Below are 23,119 nucleotides of genomic sequence, written 5' to 3' on the forward strand. Positions count from 1 at the left end.
CCGACCTAGGGAACAGATGTAGCTCAAGTGGTTGAGCACATACTTCCCATGTATGAGGCCCCAGGTTTGATCCCCCAATACCTCCTAAAAACAAAAGAAATGAGGTGCAGATGTAGCTTAGTGGTTGAGCTCCTGCTTCCCATTTATGAGGTCCTTGGTTCAATCCCCAGGACCTCCTAAAAATATATATATATAATATAAATGAGTACCACAGTGTGCTACTCAGATTGCATCACTCTCCTTTCCCTATCCTATATAACCTCTATTCTGAAAACCCTTGTTTTTCTTTGTAGGTGGTATTGGTACTTATGTATATATAATTTACATATCATAAAATCCTCCTACTTTAAGTGTACCTTTGAGTTTTAGTAAATTTATATAGTTGTGCAGTTTACACAATACAGTTTTATAATACTTGTATCACCCCTGTTGGGGGGGTGGGGATAGCTCAGTGGTTAAGTGCCTGCTTTCCATGTACGAGGTCTTGCATTCAATCCCCGCTACCTCCTTTAAAAAAAAAAGTTACCTTGTGACTGTTTGCCATCATCGCCATTGCCACCCCCAGGAATTGCTGATCTGCTTTCTGTAGCTGTATTTTCCCCTTTTCTAGACATTTCATATAAATAGAATCATACAGTCTAATCTCTTGTGTCTGGCTTCTGTCACTTAACATAATGTTTTTAAGTTTCATCCATGTTTTTGCCTGTTATTAGTAATTAGTTCCTATTTTGCTGTATAGTATTCCATTGTGTGAATGTACCCCTTGTTTTTATCCATTCCCTGTTTTGTTTTGTTTTCATATAATAAACTTTATTTTTAAAGACGGTTCAGACTACAGAAAAGTTACATTGAAAGCAAAGAGGATTCCCACACACCCTACCCACATTCTTCCCTATTAATAACATCCCACACCAGCATGGTACACTTGCCACAATTGATGAGCAAATACTGAAGCATTACTTCCAACCAAGGTCTATAGTTTACATTATCGTTCACATGCTTTACCATACAATTTCAGATGTTTTTGTCAAAATGTATAATGACCTGCCTTTATCTGTCATTGCAGTATCATGCAGAACAATTCCAGTGCCCTAAAAATGCCCTGTGTTCCACCCATTCTTCCCTTTCCCTCCCCTCAGGACCTTTGCAACCCCTGTCCATATATCAATGTTACAGGTACTTTGTCACTACAATAATAGTAAGTCTTACTTTGGTCCTTGTTGCACTTCCCCTTCCATTCCCTGATTGATAATTGTAGTGTTTCCAGGTTTTGACTACTCTGAATAATGCTGCTATGAACATTTGCAGACAAGTCTGTGTGTGGATATGTATTTCATTTCTCTTAGATATCTAGGAGTAGAATTGCTGGGTTTTATGGAAAGTGTATGTTTGACTTTTTAAGAAACTGCTAGACTGTAGTGACTATACCATTCTACCTTCCTACTAGCAAACTATGAGAATTCCATTTCTTGCATCCTTGTCAGTGATTTATTTCAGCCATTCTAGTGGGTTTATGGTGGTATCACATTGTGATTGTAATTTGCATTTCCCTAATGATTGACGATGTTGCGCTTCTTCCATGTACTTATTTGCCTTTTTTGTAAGTTATTCAAAGAAATACCTTTTCAAGTCACCCATTTTGCAAAGCTGGGATGGTTTGCCTTCTTTTTATAGATAGACTTAGAAGTGGAAGACTTACTTATATATTCTAGGTACATTTCCTTTATCACATACGTTTTGCAAATATATTCTCCCAGATTGTGGCTGGTCTTTTAATTTTCTTAATGGTGTCTTTTGAAAAGTAAAAGTTTTCAGAAGGTAAGGGTTGAGGATTTTGTTTGTTCGTTTTACGTATGACTATCTAGTTCTACCACTGTTTGATGAAAAGACTATCATTTTGGAACCTTTGTCAAAAATCAATTCACCATACATGTGAGTGTCTGTTTTTGGATTCTTTACTGTTAACATTGATCTAAATGTCTGTCATACTAGAACCACACTGTCTTTTTTTTTTTTAAGATTTATTTATTTAATTTTTATTATTTCTCTCCCCTTCCCCCTCCACCCACCCCAGTTGTTTCTTCTCTGTGTCTATTTGCTGCGTGTTCTTCGTCTGCTTCTGTTGTTGTCAGCGGCATAGGACTCTGTGTTTCTTTGTTGCATCATCTTGTTCTATCAGCTTTCTTTGTGTGCGGCGCCATTCCTGGGCATGCTGCACTTTCTTTCACGCTGGGCGGCTCTCCTTACGGGGTGTACCACACTGTCTTAATCACTTTAGCTTTTTGTTAAGTATTGAAATCAGTGTAAGTCCTCCCAATTTATTTGTGTTCATATATATTCCACATAAATTTTAGGATGAGTTTGTCAATTTTTACCAAAAAGTCTGCTGGAATTTTTAATAGGGACTCTGTAGAGATCAATTTGGGGATTACTGGCATTTTAACAAAATTGAGTCTTCTAATTTATGAACACAGTATAAAATCTCCTTATTTAGGGCTTCTTTAATTTCTCTCATCAATGTTATATAGTCTTACTCTTTTTGTTAAATTCATTCCCAAGTATTTTATTCCTAATAGTAATGGAATTATTTTCTTACTTTCATTTTAAGATTATTCTTTGCTAGATATAAAAATGAGTTGATTTTTGTGTATCAATCTTATAGCTTGCAACCTCAATAAACTGATGTATTAGTTCTAGAAGCTTTTTGTGGATTCCTTAGGATTTTCAGTATAAAAGTTCATGTTATCTGCAAACAACTTAGTTGTCTTATTTCTCTTTCATCTTATTACACTCACTAGAACTTCCAGTACAATGTGAATAAAACTTTTAAAGAATAGACATCCTTTTTGTGTGATCTGTGTATCTTAAAAAAAAAAAAAAAAAAAAAAAGACAAAAAATATTTTTAAAAAAAGAGATCCTTTCCTTGTTCCTGATTTTAGGGGGAAACATTTGGTCTTTAACCATTAGTTATGATGTTAGCTATAGGTTTTTTCGTAGATGCCCTTTATCAGGTTGAGGGAAGTCCCTTCTTTTCCAAGTTTGCTGAGAATTTTTATCATAGCTGTGTTTGGGGTTTTGTCAGCTACTTTTTCTGTTTTGACTTTAAATGACCATATGGCCTTTAACTTTTATTCTATTAATAGGGTATATTACAGTAATTCATTTTTGGATGTTAAATCAACTTGCATTCCTAGAATAAACTTGCCTTGGTCTTGGAATATAATACTTTTTATATGTTGCCAGATTGGATTTGCTCATATTTTACTAATTTTTGCATCTGTGTTCATGAAGGCTATTGGTTTGTAGTTTTCTTATAAAGTCTTTGTTTGGCTCTGGTATCAGGGTAATATGGGCCTCTTCCTCTGAGTTTGTGTGGAATAGTGTTATTTCTTCCTTAAATTTTGGATAAATTAACCAGTGAAGCCATTTTGCCCTTGACTTTTCTTTGTGGGTAGATATTTTAAACAACAAAAAAAAAAATTTAGAATAATTTTTAAGTATACAGAAAAGCTAGAAAGATAATAATGGAGAATTTCTGTATTTCCTTCATCCAGTTTCCCTGAATGGTAACATCTAATGTTACTAAGGTATTAAAACAAAGAAGCAAACACTGTTAAATTATTTTGATCTAATATTCTAGACTTCATTCTATTTCTGTCCTTTTTCTGTTCTAGGATCCAGTCCAGGTTACCACATTGAATTATTATGGAGAAGTTTTTAATAATTCATTTTATTTATTTGATATATGTTTAGTTTAGATTTTCTATTCCTTCTTGGGTTGAAATTTTGGAATTTCATTAAAGGTGTCTAATTTATTGGGATAAAGTCATAATATTGCCTTATGATCCTTTTAATTTCTCTGTGTTCTGTAGTGATGTCTCTTCTTTCATTCCTGATTTTGGTAATTTAGTTCTTCTCTCTTTTTATCTTGATTAATCTAACTAAAGTTTATCAAATTTTTTTCCCTGAAGAACCAGCTTTTGGCATCATTGATTTTTTTTTTTCTTTATTAGAGAAGTTGTGGATTCAGAGAACAGTCATGCATAAAATACAGGATTCCTATACACCACCTCACCACAACCACCTCGCATTGGTATAGAACATTTGTTACAAAGGATGATAACACATTTTTGTAATTGTACTATTAATTAAAGCCCATGGTTTAACTTAGAGTTCACTGTTACTATAGTATAGTTCCATGCATTTTTTTCTAAATTTTTATTGTTACTATGTATATAATCTAACATTTTCCCTATTAATCATATTCTGATACATACTTCAAGCTGTCAGTTGTGTTCACAATATTGTGCTACCATTACCACCATGTAACCAAAACATCTCCTTCATTACAAATAGGAATTCTGTACACTTTAAGCCTTAACTTCACATCCCCTACCTCCACCCCATTCCCAAGTAACCTATATTCTCTATGAGTTGGCTTATTCTAACTGTTTCAAATCAGTGAGGTCATACAGTATTTGTCCTTTTGTGTCTGGCTTATTTCCCTCAACATGATGTCTTCAAAGTTCATCCATGTTGTCACATGTATCTGAACTCCATTGCTTTTTATAGCTGAATAATATTTCTTTTTTTTTTTTTAAGATTTATATTATTTATTTCTTTCCCCTTTCCCCTCCTCATTGTCTGCTCTCTGTGTCCATTTGCTGTTCTGTGTCCACTTGCATTATCCGGTGGCACTGGAAACTGCGTCTCTTTTTTGTTGCGTCATCTTGCTGCATCAGCTCTCCATGTGTGCACCACTCCTGGGCAGGCTGTCCTTTTTTCATGTGGGGTGGCTCTGGCGCACAGCAGGACCGCGCATGGACCAGCTTACCACACAGGTCAGGAGGCCCTGGGGATCAAACCCTGGACCCCCCATTTGGTAGGCGGACACTCTATCAGTTGAGCCATGTCCGCCTCCCCTGAATAATATTTCATTGTGTGTATATACCACATTTTATTTATCCGTTTGTTGGTTGGTGGACACTTAGGTTGCTTCCATCTTTTGGCAGTTGTGAACAATGCTGCTACAACTGTCGGGGGAGTGACTGTTCTAGTGCCTACTTTCAATTCTTTTAGGTATATACCTAGTGGTCAAATTGCTGGATCATATGGTAGTTCTATACTTAACTTTCTGAGGACTCACCAAACTGTTTTCCACAGCAGGTGTACCATTTTACATTGCCACCAGCAAATGAGTGTTCCTATTCTCCACATACGCTCCAACACTTCCTTTTTTTAGAGACTGGGGATTAAACCAAGGACCTCATATGTCGGAAGCCGGCACTTAGCCACTGAGCCACATTGGCTCCCCTGAGTTAGTTTTTTTTTTTTTTTTTCATTTGTTTGCTTGTTGTTTGCTTTTTGTTGTTGTTGTTTTGAGGAGGCACTGGGAACTGAACCCAGCACCTCCCACATGGGAAGCAGGCATTCAACGGCTTGAGCTGCATCCACTCCCCTATTGTCCATTTTTTAATAGCAGCCATTTTAGTAAGTGTGAAATGGTATCTCATGGTGGTTTTAATTTGCATTTCCCTGATGGCTGATATTGAATATCTTTTCATATGTTTTCTGGCCATTTGTACATTTTCTTTGCAGAGATGTCTAGTTAAGTCTTTGCCCTTATTTTAATTGGGTTGTTTGTCTTTTTGTTAAGTTGAAGGATTTTTAAAAATATTCTGGTATTAATCCTTTATCAGGTATGTGTTTTCCAAATATTTTCTCCCATTTTGTGGTGGTTTTACCTTTATGATAAAGTTTTTAATTTTGATGAGGTTCCATTATCTATTTTTTTCTCTTGTCGATTTTGCTTTGGGTGTACAGTCTAAGAAACCATTGCTTAACACAAGGTCCTAAAGATGCTTCCCTACATTTTCTCTGGAAGTTTGGTAGTACTAGCCCTTATATTTATGTCTTTGATCCATTTTTAGTTGATAGGGTGTGAGGTAGGGGCCTCTTTAATTTTTTCTTTTGGCAAATGGAGATCTAGTTTTCCCAGCACCATTTGTTGAAGAGACTATTCTTTCCCAGTTGAATAGTCTTTGCACATTGTCAAAAATCAGTTTGTTATAAATGTGAGAATTTATTTCTGAGCTTACAATTTAATTCCATTCATCTATATGTCTGTCCTTGTGCCAGTACCATGCTGTTTTGATTACTATGGCTTTGTAATAAGTTACCCTCCATTGTTGTTTTGTGCTCGCTGTCTGCTGTCTGTGTCCATTCACTGTGTGTACTTCATTGTCTGCTTGTCTTTTTCCTCTCATCTTTCTCTTTAGGAACCACCAAGAACTGATCCCGGGACCTCTAGTGTGGGAGAGAGGCGCTCAATTGCTTGAGTCACCTCATCTCCCTGATCTGCTGTAACTCTCAGTTTCTCTCTCCCTTTTTTGTGTCATCTTGCTGTGCCAGTTCTCCGTGGTGCAGGCTGCCACCTGTCCATGGCACAGGCCAGCTTGCCTTCACTGGAAGGCCCCGGGAATTGAACCTGAGGCCTCCCATATGGTAGAGGCGAGCTCAATTGCTTGAGCCAGATCCATTTTCCTGTAGTAAGTTTTACTACTGGGAAGTGTGAGTCTTCCAACTTCATTCTCCTTTTTCAAGATGTGTTTAGCTATTTGGGGCCCCTTACCCTTCTATATAAATTTCATGATTGGCTTTTCTGTTTCTGCAGAGAAGGTTTTTGGAATTTTGACTGGGATTGCATGAAATATATAAATTGTTTTGGATAGTATGGCCTTTTTTTTTTAATGTCAGTTTTACTGAAATGTATTCCCAAACCATACAGTCCATCTAAAGTATACAGTCAGTGGCTTTTAGTATTATCACAGAGTTGTGCATTCATCACTGCAGTCAATATTAGAGCATTTTCATCACTCCATTTAAAAAAACCCTACCCCTTAGGATGTTGTTTGACATCTTAACAATATATTGTTTTCCGATCTATGAACACAGAATGTCCTTCCATTTATTTAGGTCTTCTTTGATTTCTTTTAGTGATGTTTTGTAGTTTTCTGTGTACAAGTCCTTTACATCCTCAGTTAGATTTATTTCTAGATAATTTGATTCTTTCAGTTGCTATTATGAGTGGATTTTTTACTTGATTTCTTCTGATTGTTCATTGCTCGTGTATAGAAACTGCTGAGTTTAGGTGTTAACATTATACTCCGCCACTTTTCTGAATTCATTTATTAGCTCTAGGAGTTTTCTCATGTTTTTTTTCAGGATTTTCTGTATATAGGATCATATTATCTGCAAATAGGGGAAGTTTTACTTCTTCCAACTTAGAAGTCTTTTATTTTTTTTCTTGTCTAATTGCTCAGGCAAGGACTTCCAGTACAATGTTGAATAGCAGTGTTAACAGTGGGCATCTTTGTCTTGTTCTTAATCTTAAAGAGAAAGCTTCCACTCTTGTACCAATAAGTAGAATGTTAGCTGTGGGCTTTGCATCTATGCCTTTTATCATGTTGAAGATGTTTCCTTCTATTCTGATGTTCTAAATTTTCTTATTTATTTATTTATTTATTTATTTATTTTTATTGATTTTGTAAAAATATTACATTTAAAAAATATCTATGAGAACCCATTCAACCCCACCACCCCCTCTAAATTTTCTTAATCAAAAAGGGGTGCTTGATTTTGTCAGGTGCCTTTTCTGCATCAATTGAGATGATCATTTGTTTTTTTTCTCTTCATTCTGTTAAGGAGGCACTTTACATTAATTGTTTTTCTTAAGTTGAACCAACCTTGCATATGAGGAAAAAATCCTTTTGATCATGGAATTTTTTTAAGCGGTTTTATTGAGATATATTCACATACCATACAATCTGGCCAAAGTGTACAATGAGTGGCTTTTAGTATAATCACAGTGTTGTGCATTTGTCACCACAAAAACTTCAGAACAATTTCATTACTCCAAAAAGAAAAACTCCACACATCTTAGCAGTCACCTCTCAGTCCCTCTATCTTTCCCCAACCCCTATGTAAGCACTAATCTAATTTCATCTTGATTTTTATTTACATTTTATATAAATGGAATCATTAAATATGTCATACTTTGTGTCTGGTTTCTTTCTTTCACTTAGCATGTTTGTTTGTTTTTGCCTGATACTAACATCTTCTGACATCAACATAGGTACTATTTGTTCAGTTTCAAAGAAAAAGTCTTACATATACAATATTATCCATATCCATATTTCACTTGAGGATTTTCTATGCTATACAGTCCCATTTTTAGCCTTTCCTTTTAGTAATATACATGACTTTAGTCTCCCTTTCAACTACTGTCATACCCATTTGCTAGTTAAAAATATTATGTTGTGCTTTCACCTTTTCTATTCATTTCCTAAGATTAACACAACTTTTTTTACTGGTTCTGCACAGGTTAACCCTCAGCTTTCCGTTCTCTACCCTCGTTCTATTTTCTGGTGACCTATGTTCTAATTATTAACTCCAAGAGATTAATAGTGTATTTAGTTCATAATAGTGCAGTCATACAGTATTTGCCCTTTTGTGTCTGGCTTGCTTCACTCAGCATAATGGCCTCCAGGTTCATCCATATTGTTTTATGTTTCATGACTTCATTACTTCTTACCGTTGCATAATATTCTTTCGTGTCTATACACCACAGTTTACCCATTCATTGGTTTATGGACACCTGGATTATTTCCATCTTTTGTGAATAATGCTGTGAACATCATTGTGTGGATGTCTGTTCATGTCACTGCTCTCGGTTCTTCTGGGTATGTACCCAGTAGTGGTATTGCCAGGTCATGTGGCATATCTGTATTCAGCTTCTTTAGGAACTGCCAAAAAATCTTCCACAGCGGCTGTGCCATTCTACATTCCCACCAACAGTAAGTGTGGTATCTCTCAACATCCTCTCCAACACTTGTAGTTTTGTGTCTTTTAATTGTAATTCTTTTAATATGCTGTTGGATTCAGTTTGCTAGTATTTTGTTGAGGATTTTTTCGTTCATATTCATAAGAGATATTGGTCTGTAGTTTTTTTATTTTATGTATTGTTATCTGGCTTTGGTGTGAGGATGTTGTTGGCCTTGTAGAATGAGTTAAGGAATATTCTCTACTCTTTAGTTTTTTGGAAGAGTTTAAGCAGAATTGGAGTTAAGTGTTCTTGAAACGTTTGGTAGAATTCCTCTGTGAAGCCATCTGGTCCAGGGCTTTTCTTTGTTGGGAGGTTTGTGCTTAGTGATAAAATCTCTTTACTAGTAATTGTTTTGTTGAGATCCTCTTTTCTTCTTGAGTTGATGTATGTAGTTTGTATGTTTCTAAGAATTTATCTATTTCATTTAGGTTATCTAATTTATACTTACAGTTGTTCATAGTATCCTCTAATGGGCCTTTAGGATAGGTAGTAATGTCCCCTTTTTCATCTGATTTTAATTATTTTCATCCTTTCACTTTTTTCCTTGGTCTGTCTACCTAAAGGTTTATCAATTTAATTGATATTTTCAAAGAACCAACATTTGGTTCTGTTGTTTCTCTCTTTTTTATTGTTTTTAATTTCATTTATCTCCATTCTGATCTTTGTTCTGTCCTTCCTTCTGTTCACGTTGGGTTTAGTTTGTCCTTTTTCTAGTTTTGAAGTTAAATCTCTAATTTGAAGTCTTCATTTTTCATGTAAGCCTTTAGACTATAGAATTCCCTTTCAGCACTGCCTTTGCTGTATTCCATCAGTTTTTTTGTTTTGTTTTGTTTTGTTTTTTTTTAAAGATTTATTTATTTATTTAATTTCCCCCCCTCCCCTGGTTGTCTGTTCTTGGTGTCTATTTGTTGCGTCTTGTTTCTTTGTCTGCTTTTGTTTCTTTGTCCGCTTTGGTTGTTGTCAGCGGCACAGGAAGTGTGGGCGGCGCCATTCCTGGGCAGGCTGCACTTTCTTTTCACGCTGGGCGGCTTTCCTCACGGGCGCACTCCTTGCGCGTGGGGGCTCCCCCACGCGGGGGACACCCTTGCGTGGCACGGCACTCCTTGCGCGCATCAGCACTGCGCATGGCCAGCTCCACACGGGTCGAGGAGGCCCGGGGTTTGAACCGCGGACCTCCCATATGGTAGACGGACGCCCTAACCACTGGGCCAAAGTCCGTTTCCCTCCATCAGTTTTAGTATGTTTCATTTTCATTTGCCTCAACATATATCCTGTTGAATTATCTCCTTTATCAGTATATAATGGCCATCTTTGTCCCTTGTAACCATTTTTGACTTAAAGTCTATTTTATCCAATATTAGTACAGCCACCCAGCTATCTTTTGAGTACTGCTTGGACTGTATATATTTTTCCATCCTTTCACCCTCACCTTACTTGTATCTTTGAATTTAAGTTGAGTCTCTTGCAGAGAACATATGCTTTGTCACGCTTTTTTTTAATCCATTCTGCAGTCTGTGCCTTTTGACTGGTAAGTTTATCTATTTATATTTAAAGTCACTACTGATAATACCAGACTTTCTTCTGCAATTTTACTGTTTAGCCTTTTTTCCCCCTTTCTTCCATTAAAACCTACTTTCATATTTATTTGATTTTTTGGTATTGTACCATATTGAATGCCTTCTTATTTCTATCTGGTTATAGTTCCTATCTATTTTCTTTGTTGTTACCATTTTAAGTTTCCTAACTATGTAAGAATCACATTTGGTTTGATACCACCTAGCTTTAATAGCACGCACATATACATTTCCTATACCCCTCTGTCCCTCCATCATTTTTCTTGTACTTGTTACTACTTATATTTTTGTACATTTTATATCCCAAAACATATTTTTATCATTTCCTTTTACACATTTGCATTTTAGCACCTATATGAAGCAGTTATATACCAAACAATTTGATAAAATAATACTGGCATTTATAATTTCCCAAATGGTTACCTTTACTGCTGGTCTTTATTTCTTTATCCTACTTTGAACCACTAACTAGTTTCCCTTCTTTTAGTCTGAAGAACTCTCTTTAGGATTGCTTGAAGGGCAAGTCTAGTGATGAAATTCCTCATCTTTTATCTCAGAATGTCTTAATCTCTCCCTCATTTCTGAGAGAGAGTCTCACTGTATTATAAAACTTGGCTGGCAGTTGTTTTCTTTCAGTACTTTAAATATTTCAACCTACTGCCTTCTTGCCTCCATTGTTTCTGATGACAAATTGGCACTCAATCTGATTGGGACTCCCTTATACAAAACATGTTGCTTTTCTCTCTCGCAGCTTTCTTTTTTTTTTTTTTAATTTAAGATTTATTTATTTAATTCCCCCCCACCCCGGTTGTCTGTTCTCTGTGTCTGTTTGCTGCGTCTTGTTTCTTTGTCCGCTTCTGTTGTCGTCAGCGGCAGGGGAAGTGTGGGCGGCGCCATTCCTGGGCAGGCTGCACTTTTCTTTCGCGCTGGGCGGCTCTCCTTACGGGTGCACTCCTTGCGCGTGGGGCTTCCCTACGCGGGGGACACCCCTGCATGGTGCGGCACTCCTTGCGCATGGGGCTTCCCTATGCGGGGGACACCCCTGCATGGTGCGGCACTCCTTGCGCGCATCAGCACTGCGCATGGGCCGGCTCCACATGGGTCAAGGAGGCCCGGGGTTTGAACCATGGACCTCCCATGTGGTAGACGGACGCCCTAACCACTGGCCAAGTCCGTTTCCCTCTCGCAGCTTTCAAAACTCTCCTTGGGGAGCCAATGTGGCTCAAGCAGTTGAGCACCTGCTTCCCACCTGGGAGGTCCCTCTGCCTCCAAAAAAAAAAAAAAAACTCGGGAGCCCATGTGGCTCTGTGGTTATTTATCAGCTTCCCATATGCAAGGTCCAGGGTTCAATCTGCAACCCCAGTACCTCAAAAACAAACAAAAACTCTCCTTGTTCTTTGCATCTGATAGTTTGATCAGTATATGACAGGATGTATTTTTCTTTATGTTTATCCTGTTTGGTGTTCTCTGGACTTCTGGAATGTGCATGTTCATGTTTTTTGCTAAGTTTGGGAAGTTCTCTGTCATTATATCTTTGAATATTCCTTCTGCCCCTTTTTCCCTTCTGGGACTCCCATAAACCTACTACCTTAAGAAAGTTGAATGACTCTAATATACACATAATTTAGCCATTTGATTAAGTATTTTCTTATAGGTCATAATTTTACTACTGAATTTATAAAAAGATTCTTAAGTGGTATAATATTTTTTTGTAAGATTTATTTATTTATTTCTCTCCCCTTTCCCTCCCACCCGGTTATCTGTTCTCTATTTGCTGGGTGTTCTTCTTTGTCCGCTTCTGTTGTTGTCAGCGGCACAGGACTCTGTGTTTGTTTTTTTGCTGCATCATCTTGTTGTGTCAGTTCTCTGTATGAGTGGTGCATTCCTGGGCAGGCTGCACTTTCTTTCGCGCTGGGCAGCTCTCCTTACGGGGCGCACTCCTTGAGCGTGGCGCTCCCCTACGCGGGGACACCCCTGCGTGGCGCGGCCCTCCCTGCATGCATCAGCACTGCGCCTGGGCCAGCTCCACACAGGTCAAGGAGGCCCGGGGTCTGAACCGTGAACCTCCCATGTGGTAGACAGACACCCTAACTACTGGGACCAAGTCCGCTTCCCATTAAGTGGTATAATATTTTGAGATTAAAGTATCTTTTTTTCATACCCATCAGTTTCTTTTCTTAAAGATTTATTTATTTATTTAATTCCCCCCCCCCCCCCGGGTGTCTGTTCTCTGTGTCTATTTGCTGTGTCTTGTTTCTTTGTCCACTTCTGTTGTCGTCAGCGGCATGGGAAGTGTGGGCGGCACCATTCCTGGGCAGTCTGCACTTTCTTTCACGCTGGGGGGCTCTCCTTACAGGGTGCACTCCTTTACACCCCTGTGTGACACGGCACTCCTTGCACGCATCAGCACTGCGCATGGGCCAGCTCCACACGGGTCAAGGAGGCCTGAGGTTTGAACCGCGGACCTCCCATGTGGTAGACGGACGCCCTAACCACTGGACCAAGTCCGTTTCCCCATCAGTTTATTTTCATAGATACAAATTTATTCTTTCAATTTGAAGTGTTTTTATCACTCAGGATATAGTCTGTCTTGGTGAATGTTCCATGTGCACTTGAAAAGAATGTATTCTGTTATTATGGGATGGAGTGTTCTGTACATGTCATTTGATCCTGTTGGTTAATGGTGTTATTATAGTTCTTTTATATCCTTGCTGATCGTTTGTTCTCTAGTTCTGTTTCTGAGAGAGGAATGTTAAAGTCTACAATTATAATTATACATTTGTCTCTTTCTCCTTTCAGTTGTCAGTTTTTACTTCCTGTATTTCAAAGATGCTATTAGATGCATACACATTTAGAATTGTTATTTCTTCTTGGTGCACTGATCCTTTTCTCATTAGGAAATTTGCTAAAAAGCAACTTAGAAAACTTTATCTTGATATGAATTAAAGGATAGTAGTGGGAGAAAATTCATGTTTACATTTATTTATATTTGTAGACTCCCTTGGTATACAAAAGAAACTGTTAATACAAATACAGGTTGTTTGTGAGGAGAGTAACTAGAAGCAGGTGGGAGGGAGACTTGTTTTTCATTGTGTGTTCTTTATAATGTTTGAATTTTTTCACATAAATATATTAATTTAGAAGTAAAAGTGAAAACCCTATAATACCCCCTTCCTCTTCAGATATAGGACATGTGTTTTGAAGGCTTTTTAAATTGCTATGTTGCTGGAGTTCTAAGATAATAGATAAGTAATCATATACCATAGTCATATTTTTTGAGAACTGTGTGAACATGCATATGTGTGTGTGTATTTGTTGGCATATAATTTGTTTGAAATCATATCAAGTAAATTATTTTGTATCCTTTTAAAATGTAATAAATCATTAGCATTGCCTCATGTTATTAAAGATTCTTTTATGAACATAATTTGGACATGTTACAGTTTATTTAACCATTTGTTACCTTGGGACATTTTCATTGCCTTGCAGTTTTACTTATATGTTCTAAGTCTCTATGACCAAACTGCCCAGTATGGCAACCATTAGCTACATGGAGCTATTTTATTTTATTTCATTTAAATAAAATCTAAAGGTGAACACTCATACAACTCAACAATAAAAAGACAAAAAAAGATTTTTAAGAAATGAGTAAAGAGCTTGAACAGACATTTCTTTATACAAGATATATATAAATTGTCAATAAGCACATAAAGATGCTTTTTATCCAAGCATGTCATTAAGGAAATGTAAATCAAAATTACTAATAACATGTTGACAAGGATATGGAGAAATGGGAACCCTCATTCATTACTGGTAGGAATGTAAAATGGTGAAGCTGCTTTGGAAAACAGTCTGTCACTTCCTCAAAAGATTTAGAGTTACTGTATGACCCAGCACTTCCACTTCTAGCCATGTACCCAAGAAAAATGTAAATGTATGCCCACATGAAAACTTGTACTCACATATTCATATCAGCATTTTTCATAATAACCAAGAAGTGGAAAAACCCAAAATATCTAGCAACTGATGAAGGGATAAATAAAAATATGGTTTATCTATACTGTGGAATATTATTCAGCAGTAAAAAGTAATGAAGTACTTACATGCTATAACATGGACTAACTTTGAAAACATTAAGCTAAGTGAAAAAAACCAGACACAAACACCACACATTATTTTTCATTTATATGGAATGTCCAGCATAGGCAATTCCATAGCAACAAAAAGTAGAATAGTGATTTTTCGGGGTTTAGGGGAAGAGTGGAATAGGGAGTGACTACTATCTGGAGTTAGTGGTGATGTTGCACAACCTTGGAAATAAACTAAAAGCCACTGAATTGTATGTTTTAAAAGGGTGATTTTTTTGGTATGTGAAATATGTCTCAATTAAGTTTTTTTTATTAAATGAAATCTAAAATTCATTTTCTCAGTTGAACTAGCTACATTTCATTTGCTTTGTAGCCACGTGTTAATGGGATTGGACAGTGTACAAATACATTTCCATCATTGCCAGGAGTTCTTTCGGACAGCTCTACTCAAGAATAAACATTTTTGCTTGATTTATTTACCACATCTCATTTTTCCTTAAAAAAATAACTCATAAATTATTATAAAAATTCAAATACACAGTGAAAATCCCAAATCTTATAGACCACCACCTGTCCCAGTACTTTAGCCAGAGGTAAGCACTGTTATCCGTTTGCTGCATATCTTTCCAGACCCTTCTGAGTCCTTTACATGTTATGTGTATAGCTATATCCAGATTGTTTTTAGTTGTTATCAGTAATGCTTCAGTTGTAATGCTTTTAAGTAGCATAGTTCTTGATTTCTCTTAAATTCTTGCATGTAAGTCTCTTATGCTCAGAGTTCTTCTCATCCATAGGTGATGCTGGGAGTAGAACTCCAAAAGACCAGAAGGTGAGTTTGGGTGTATCAGGGAAGAATGAGAGATAAGAATATGAAAATGGGGAGCAAATGTGACTCAAACAGATGAGCACCTGCTTTCCCACATGGGAGGTTCTGGGTTTGGTTCCCAGTGCTTACTGTAAAAACAAAAACAAACGATAAAACCAACTCAGGGAAGCCAATGTGGCTCATCGGTTGAGTGCCAGCTTCCCACATATGAGGTATGGGGTCCTGGTTTTAATCCCCGGTCCCCGGTACCTAAAAAACAAACAAACAAGAACATATAAATGGGAGAAAATGGGCCAGATCATATAGTCAGTTCATCTGTTGACATATAATCACTTACCCTGTAATCGGCCCTCTGCTTTGCAGGCCTTTAGTAGACATAAGAATGCAAAAGAAATGCACTAATTACTGAATACTAAATGAATGTAAAATTTAGCAGTGATCAGCCAGGTGAGATTAATGAAGGAAAAGTTCCTAAAGCTGATCTCTGAACCAGGTTTGTAAAAAAGGGCAGCTTTTACCTGATAAAAGTAACCATGTGACTCCAAACAGAACTCTATCCATCACATATTTTGAAAGACAAGTTATTTCTAACTTATGCTACTATTTTGGAACTTGTTTCCCTTAACCCTTTCCCTATAGCTCCGTGAAGCTATGGCTGCCTTAAGAAAATCAGCACAAGATGTCCAGAAGTTCATGGATGCTGTCAACAAAAAGAGCAGTTCCCAGGATCTACATAAAGGTCAGGGTCAGAAGTTGCCTGGATAAGGGTGAGGAGAGGGGAAGGTGAATTCCTAGAAATTGCATGGATTGCTTTGTATTAGCCTATCAGAATCTTCCTCCACCTCTGTTGGGTTTTTTATTTTTGTTTTTTGTTGTGACATTTTATAAACCACTATTTGTTATATCCATGGTAAATGTACAATTATTTGTGATTTTATTTTACTTCTTGCCTGCTTAAGTTTTTGTCTGCTGCCTGTGATATGCCAGATTCATTGTCTTTAGTAGTTATCCAGTCTCTGATTGCTTTATCCAGATACTTTTTTGGGTCCCCATATTTAGGCTTTTTCCATGTTTGCAACTACTTCTTCCAAGTGAAGATTAGAAAGAGTGACCAAAACTCTTATAAAGAGGTCTGAGAGAATCTTTGCTTGTAGAACAGGGCTAGTAATCACTACCTTACAGGAAAATGTTTCACTTACTATTTAATAAGTGGTAGTTGTTGTTAGTAAGGAGTTGGAAACATTTGGTTAAAGTGGGGTATTCTTTAATTACCCATGAACTTCAATTATTCAGATTTTTCCTGCTGGCATAAACAGTTGAGTCAGCTATGTATTGTTTTTTTGCCTTTGACCATGAGAGCAGCAAAAGTGACTAAATATCAAAGACCAACTTTCCCTGATTACCCTACTATCCTCTTTACCTTTCCAGTCTCTGTTAAATTTGTTCCTTATCTCTTTAGGACAATTTTGTTTCCTTCCATAGGAACCTTGAGTCAAATGTCTGGAGAACTGAGCAAAGATGGTGACCTGATAGTCAGCATGCGGATTCTGGGCAAGAAGAGAACTAAGACATGGCACAAAGGCACCCTTATTGCCATCCAGACAGTTGGTATGTTCAAACTACAGGAAGAACTAATGAAAGGCAAGTCTGCACATCTCCAGTGCCGATGGTTTCTTTCCCTACAGCCTTCCCCTCTGTTTTTTACATAGCAGTAAGGATTTACACAGCCACTGACAGTATTTTCCTGTTTTTTTGTTTTGTTTTGTTTTTAATTTATCTTTCCTTTTTGCTCAGGGCCAGGGAAGAAGTACAAGGTCAAATTTGACAACAAAGGAAAGAGTCTACTGTCGGGGAACCATATTGCCTATGATTACCACCCTCCTGCTGATAAGCTATATGTGGGCAGTCGAGTTGTGGCCAAATACAAAGATGGGAATCAGGTCTGGCTCTATGCTGGCATTGTTGCTGAGACACCAAACGTCAAAAACAAGCTCAGGTACCTGGACAGAGGATTATAAAGGGAATAGAGACAGGGAGGACCTGCCCTGTAGAAATCATAGTCTAGATCTCACAATTAGCTTTTGTGTTCTTGGTCCCCAGTGGCCAGAAATCCATTTTCTTTCTTTGCCACAGGAATCATATGGGTGATTCTTTCTCCTTTTCTCCATTTTCTTTCCCTTTTTTTTTTTCCTTCCCTCAAGGAAAAAACTTGAAGGAAGATGCATAGAGGAAAGTAATTGAGATTGGTTCATAGGGAATTTATTTTATTTATTTTTTAAAGATTTATTTATTTCTCTCCCCTTTCCCCCCCACCCCAGTTGTCTGTTCTCTGTTTGCTGCGTCTTCTTTGTCCACTTCTGTTGCGTCAGCGGCATGGGAATCTGTGTTTCTTTTTGTTGCAGGGCACACTCCTTGCGCATGGGGCTCCCCTACGCGGGGGACAGCCCTGCGTGGCAGGGCACTCCTCGCGTGCATCAGCTCTACGTGTGGGCCACCTCCACACGGTTCAAGGAGGCCCGGGGTTTGAACCGCGGATCTCCCATGTGGTAGACGGACGCCCTAACCACTGGGCCAAGTCCATCGCCCAGCAGTTTATGTAGAAGGAAGAAATGAAGTAGAGACTAAGTGGCTTTCAACAATACAAGAATCTGATAGAGGAACAAGAATAAATGGCTTTTGAACAAGTGGGGATATGTTCGTTTGATTAAGGGAGAATTCCTAACTCTTACGGTAGAAAGAAAAAACAATAGGAAGAAAGGAGTAGACTAGAACATGTGCCCTTGAGAGTGTCCTCTTTGTGACCCAGAAGAATGGAAACTATGACAAAATTATTTCTCTGGGTCATATTAAATATCTTCTGTGTTCTTTAGCCTCAGATCTTTCTACTATCACTCTTCCCTTACAGGTTTCTCATTTTCTTTGATGATGGTTATGCCTCCTATGTCACACAGTCTGAACTATATCCCATATGCCGGCCACGTGAGTGTCCCCTCACTTTTTCCTCTTTTTTTCTTTACCTTGTATTTTTTTTAATATGCCCATTTGAAAAGTGGTAGTTTTTTATTTGGTGCACAAAATTTTACCCCAATTTTGAGCTTAAGGTTGGTTAATGTCTTTTGGGAGATAGTTTTTTTGTTTTGTCTTATTTTTTTAATTTAGTTTTTATTTCAAAATAATTTCAAACTTAACAGAACAGTTGCAAAAATAATACCAACTCTATACAGAGAATTCCAACATACCCCCCACCTAGATACCCAGATCCATCAATTTACATTGTTTTGCCACATTTGCCATTTCATTCCAGCTATTTTATAAGCATCTGAGAGTAGGTTGTGTACATCATGATCCTAGAACACTTATATTTCATGTACTTTTTTTTAATTTTTTTTTAAAGGTACATAGATCACTCAAAATATTATGCTAAAAAATATAAGAGCTCCCCATCAATGTACATTTTTAAGGAGAATATTAACTTATGTAACCACCTTAAGTATAGTTATCTAGTTCAAGAAATTTAACATTCCTACAATGTTTGTTTTATTTAATTTTAATTTTAATAATTTTGTACTGGGGTTTGAACCCAGGACCTCATACATGTGAAGCAGTTGTTCAAACACTGAGCTATATCCACTCCTGCTATAATGTTTATAGTTCAAGAAACAGTTTTATTTGTTCATTTCTAGTGCTGGACCTTTGTAGCCAAAGAGTGAGACACTAGAAAGTCATGACTGATTGTGGTAGACTGCTCATATTGCAGATGTATTTTTATTTGATTTCTATGCAGTTTAGGGTTGAGATGTGATTTCTTTCCTAGTCTCATGCTTCACCTACTATGTATAAATCTTTAGTCTGCATACTGGTTTTCATAGAAGCTATTTTAGATAGGGACTTCATGGTATCCTCTACACTTATGACTTAAACTTCTACAGAAGCAAATGTTTTTTTTCTTTTTTCTTTTTTTGTGGGTTGTTTTGGTTTTATTTTGAGTTAACTAATAATCCTGTGTTTCCACATAACATGTCAGTGAACACATTCAGGGTCCCTTAAAATCCTAATAGAGACTGAGAAGGAAGGGAAATTTTAAAAATCATTTCATGTCATGATGCCACCTAATCTTTTTTTATTTACCAATTGTGTAAACAAATTAGCAGGAATTTCTACTTGAATTTTCCTGAGGAGACACATCCATTTGTAAGAAATGAGTGAATCCCCTATATTTGTATATTGCTTATTCAGTATGTATTTGATTTACTTGACTTGATGCGCATTTACATATTAGGTTCAATAGTTAAGTGGTCTTTTAACTTCCCTTGAGGCTATGACTTGTCGATTGCTTTTTTCTCCCTCCTAACTTGAAAAATACCAAATATCCCCTTGCCAAACTTTTTCCTTTTCAAGAAATGCCCTATTTCCCCTTTCTTAGTCCTTCTTCTTCCTTGGGACAGTGAAAAAGACGTGGGAGGACATAGAAGACATCTCCTGCAGAGACTTCATAGAGGAGTATATCACTGCCTACCCCAACCGCCCTATGGTGCTGCTCAAGAGTGGCCAACTTATCAAGACTGAGTGGGAAGGCACATGGTGGAAGTCCCGGGTCGAGGAGGTGGATGGCAGCCTAGTCAGGATCCTCTTCCTGGTACGGTTCCTCCCTTGAGCTTTGGAGGTAGGGGTGGGGGGAATCTGGAGGGGGTGGGGGGAAGCTGGAGGGGGTGGGCATAGGAAACAATAATGAGAATGATTTCATAGATCTTCCATAGTTTATATCTGTCTTATCATCTTACCTGTTTTCACTGTTTGTAGTGAACTTTTACTTGGTCTTTTTTTCCTCTAAGGATGACTATTGAAAATGAATTCCAAGAATTTAATTGACACTAATCTGCATGGTGTTGATTCCCCCCCTCCCCAACCTCTAGGAGTAGTCACATTGGGTTTTAAATACAGAGAAGGCAGGCAGTTCATTTTGTCCAGGATTAGAGTTTTTGGTAGGACAGTGGGAAAAGAAGAGCCACCAGGGAACTGGAGGTCTTGATGATCTTTCAAGGCTCTATTTAACACTGAGATTAAATTATCTGTACCCTTCCTTTTTGTCCTCTCTCAGCCCCTTGTTAGAATTACTTTTCTTTGCTGTGCTCTCTCAGCCCTCTCTTCCCAAGGCTGGTAATCCTTTTCATACAAATAGTACTTAGTATAGATTGTCTTCCCTGTAATTTCTTAAACAATAAATAGATTTTTTTCTTCCTTTATATGCCTGATGTCTGCTGTGGTAGGTATATATCCTCCACAAATGACTAGATATTCCCCCCACCCACCCTCCCTCCCAATCCCCCAGGATGACAAGAGATGTGAATGGATCTATCGAGGCTCTACACGGCTGGAGCCCATGTTCAGCATGAAGACATCCTCGGCTTCTGCGCTAGAAAAGAAGCAAGGGGGACAGCTCAGGACACGTCCAAACATGGGTATGTCCTGAAAGATACTCTGGCAGAGAAAGAAACAGGCCAAACCAGCAAAGGAGGTTATATATAATGGCTATTCTTTGTTTATCAGTATGACACTACTGACTTACTGGAACTAGGACATGTGCCCTAAGTTGTTTCCACTGGTGTTGATTGATTTGTGGTGCTGCTCCTTCTTGGTATGGCTCTGATTCTTTTTAAACAACCACGTAAAAATCTAAACTGGTTTAAGTTAGGATTATTAGAGGTAACAGCTACCTCTGTATCCACATGAGAATTATCTGTTTGTGTGTTATCCATGATCAATATTTTAAACCCATATGAATTTTTCCCCCCTGCTCCTGGCATACTTTATGGTTGATTTTTCCTGGCAACATTAGTTCATTAAAGAATGCATTTTTAAAAAAATATTTACCAAAGTGGCGGCGGACTTGGCCCAGTGGTTAGGGCCTCCGTCTACCACATGGGAGGTCCACAGTTCAAACCCCAGGCCTCCTTGACCCGCGTGCAGCTGGCCCATGCGCCATGCTGATGCGTGCAAGGAGTGCCGTGCCACGCAGGGGTGATACCCCCGTAGGGGAGCCCCATGCGCAAGGAGAGTGCCCTGTAAGGAGAGCCACCCAGCGTGAAAGAAAGTGCAGCCTGCCCAGGAATGGTGCCTCACACACGGAGAGCTGACACAACAAGATGACGCAACAAAAAGAAACACAGATTCCTGTGCCACTGACAACAACAGAAGCGGACAAAGAAGATACAGCAAATGGACACAGAGAACAGACAACCGGGGTGGGGGGCGGGGGGAGGGAAGAGAAACAAATAAATAAATCTTAAAAAAAAAAAAAAAATTTACCAAAGTTACATGATTATTTAGATAAATCCTTATTTTTTTAAAGATATATTTATTTATTTATTCCCCCTCCTCATTGTTTGTGCTCGCTACCTGCTCTCTGTCTGTTCGTTGTTTGCTCATCGTTTTAGGAGGCAAAAAGGAACCAAACCCAGGACCTCCCGTGTGGGAGGGAGGCACCCAATGGCTTGAGCCACTTCTGCTCCCAGTTTTTGTGTCTCATTGTGTTTCCTCATTGTGTCTCTTCATTGCGTCATCTCGTTGCATCATCTTGCCACACCAGCCTGTCACATCAGTTCGCTGCCTTGCCCATCTTCTTTAAGAGGCACCGGGAACTGAACCCGGGACTGCCCAGGTAGTAGGTGGGCACCCAACTGCTTGAGCTGCATCTGCATCCCCTTAGGTAAATATTTTAAAGCAGGAAGATAAAATATTATTTAAGTCAAAGCTCACTGTAAATGTTTGATGTTATGTTTGCCAACATTCCCACTCATTTCTATAAAGAAGAACCAATAGTCTTGGCACCTATTCATAATGTTTCCATTGTTTCTTTTTTTGTTACATAAATTGAGGATCAGGTGTGGATGAATATAAATGACACAGCTCTTCACATTAGTTAGTTTTTCCTTTTTCCGGTAGGTGCTGTGAGGAGCAAAGGCCCTGTGGTCCAGTACACCCAGGATCTGACCAGTACTGGAACCCAGTTCAAACCAGTGGAGCCCCCACAGCCTACAGCTCCACCTGCCCCACCTGTCCCACCTGCCCCACCTGCCCCACCTCTGTCCCCACAGGCAGCTGACAATGAGTGAGTGCTATACCTTCTTTTCTCAGTTTTTTTCATATTGTATTTTCTGCATCCCTTACTGTACGATCACTTCTCTTCTCTCCTAGAAGCTTAGAAAGCCAGCTTGCACAGTCACGGAAGCAGGTAGCCAAAAAGAGCACATCCTTCCGACCAGGATCTGTGGGCTCTGGTCATTCCTCCCCTACATCCCCTGCACTCAGTGAAAATATCCCTGGTGGGAAACCTGGGATCAGCCAGACATACAGGTGAGAAAAATCTCAGGTTTTCTGTAGGTGGATTGATGATGTGGACTGAGCTGCCAGTACATAGGGGCTCCAAGTGGCTAAGTTAAGGTTACCATGTTGAGGAGTATAGCCTTGAAAAGGTAACTTTAAACTTTAGCCTTAGAAGTTTCTGAGTAATAGAAAATATGAGAAATTGAATTAAAAACAGGGATGTCTAGAAATAATGGCATCACCAGAAAATCATTTGTTAAAATGTCATTGTAAATGGTGCCATCCTTGGTACAGTAGAAAGGAAACACAGCTCCTTTTCTTGAATTCTGGGAGTTAGGAAGGATATTGATAGAATACAGGAAAAAAAGTAATGTTAGAGGACTGAACTCAACTTCCATAATTCTCATGCAAATAAATTTTAGG

The 23,119-nt window shown here is 38.2% G+C and overlaps 1 protein-coding gene across 10 annotated transcripts in view; it reads left to right on the forward strand.

Moving 5' to 3' along the window:
• SETDB1 (SET domain bifurcated histone lysine methyltransferase 1) overlaps positions 1-23,119 on the forward strand; it is a 38,012-nt gene that overhangs the window by 2,601 nt on the left and 12,292 nt on the right. For 3 of the 10 annotated variants that reach the window (XR_011645376.1, XM_004456031.4, XM_004456032.5), the window contains exons 4-12: positions 15,342-15,376; positions 16,013-16,112; positions 16,856-17,014; positions 17,168-17,369; positions 18,279-18,352; positions 19,819-20,009; positions 20,703-20,832; positions 22,316-22,481; positions 22,568-22,726. Coding sequence is in view for 8 of the 10 variants with exons in the window: in XM_004456031.4 (XP_004456088.1) it covers positions 15,342-15,376; positions 16,013-16,112; positions 16,856-17,014; positions 17,168-17,369; positions 18,279-18,352; positions 19,819-20,009; positions 20,703-20,832; positions 22,316-22,481; positions 22,568-22,726 (1,216 nt within the window). In the remaining 2 variants the exon portion in view is untranslated. The remainder of the gene's footprint in view (positions 1-15,341; positions 15,377-16,012; positions 16,113-16,855; positions 17,015-17,167; positions 17,370-18,278; positions 18,353-19,818; positions 20,010-20,702; positions 20,833-22,315; positions 22,482-22,567; positions 22,727-23,119) is intronic. The other 7 variants (XR_011645377.1, XM_071207413.1, XM_058275317.2 and 4 more) reach the window with 3 other exon arrangements.

This window comes from Dasypus novemcinctus, chromosome 13 (assembly GCF_030445035.2).
Source record: "Dasypus novemcinctus isolate mDasNov1 chromosome 13, mDasNov1.1.hap2, whole genome shotgun sequence".
Lineage (NCBI taxonomy): Eukaryota > Metazoa > Chordata > Mammalia > Cingulata > Dasypodidae > Dasypus > Dasypus novemcinctus.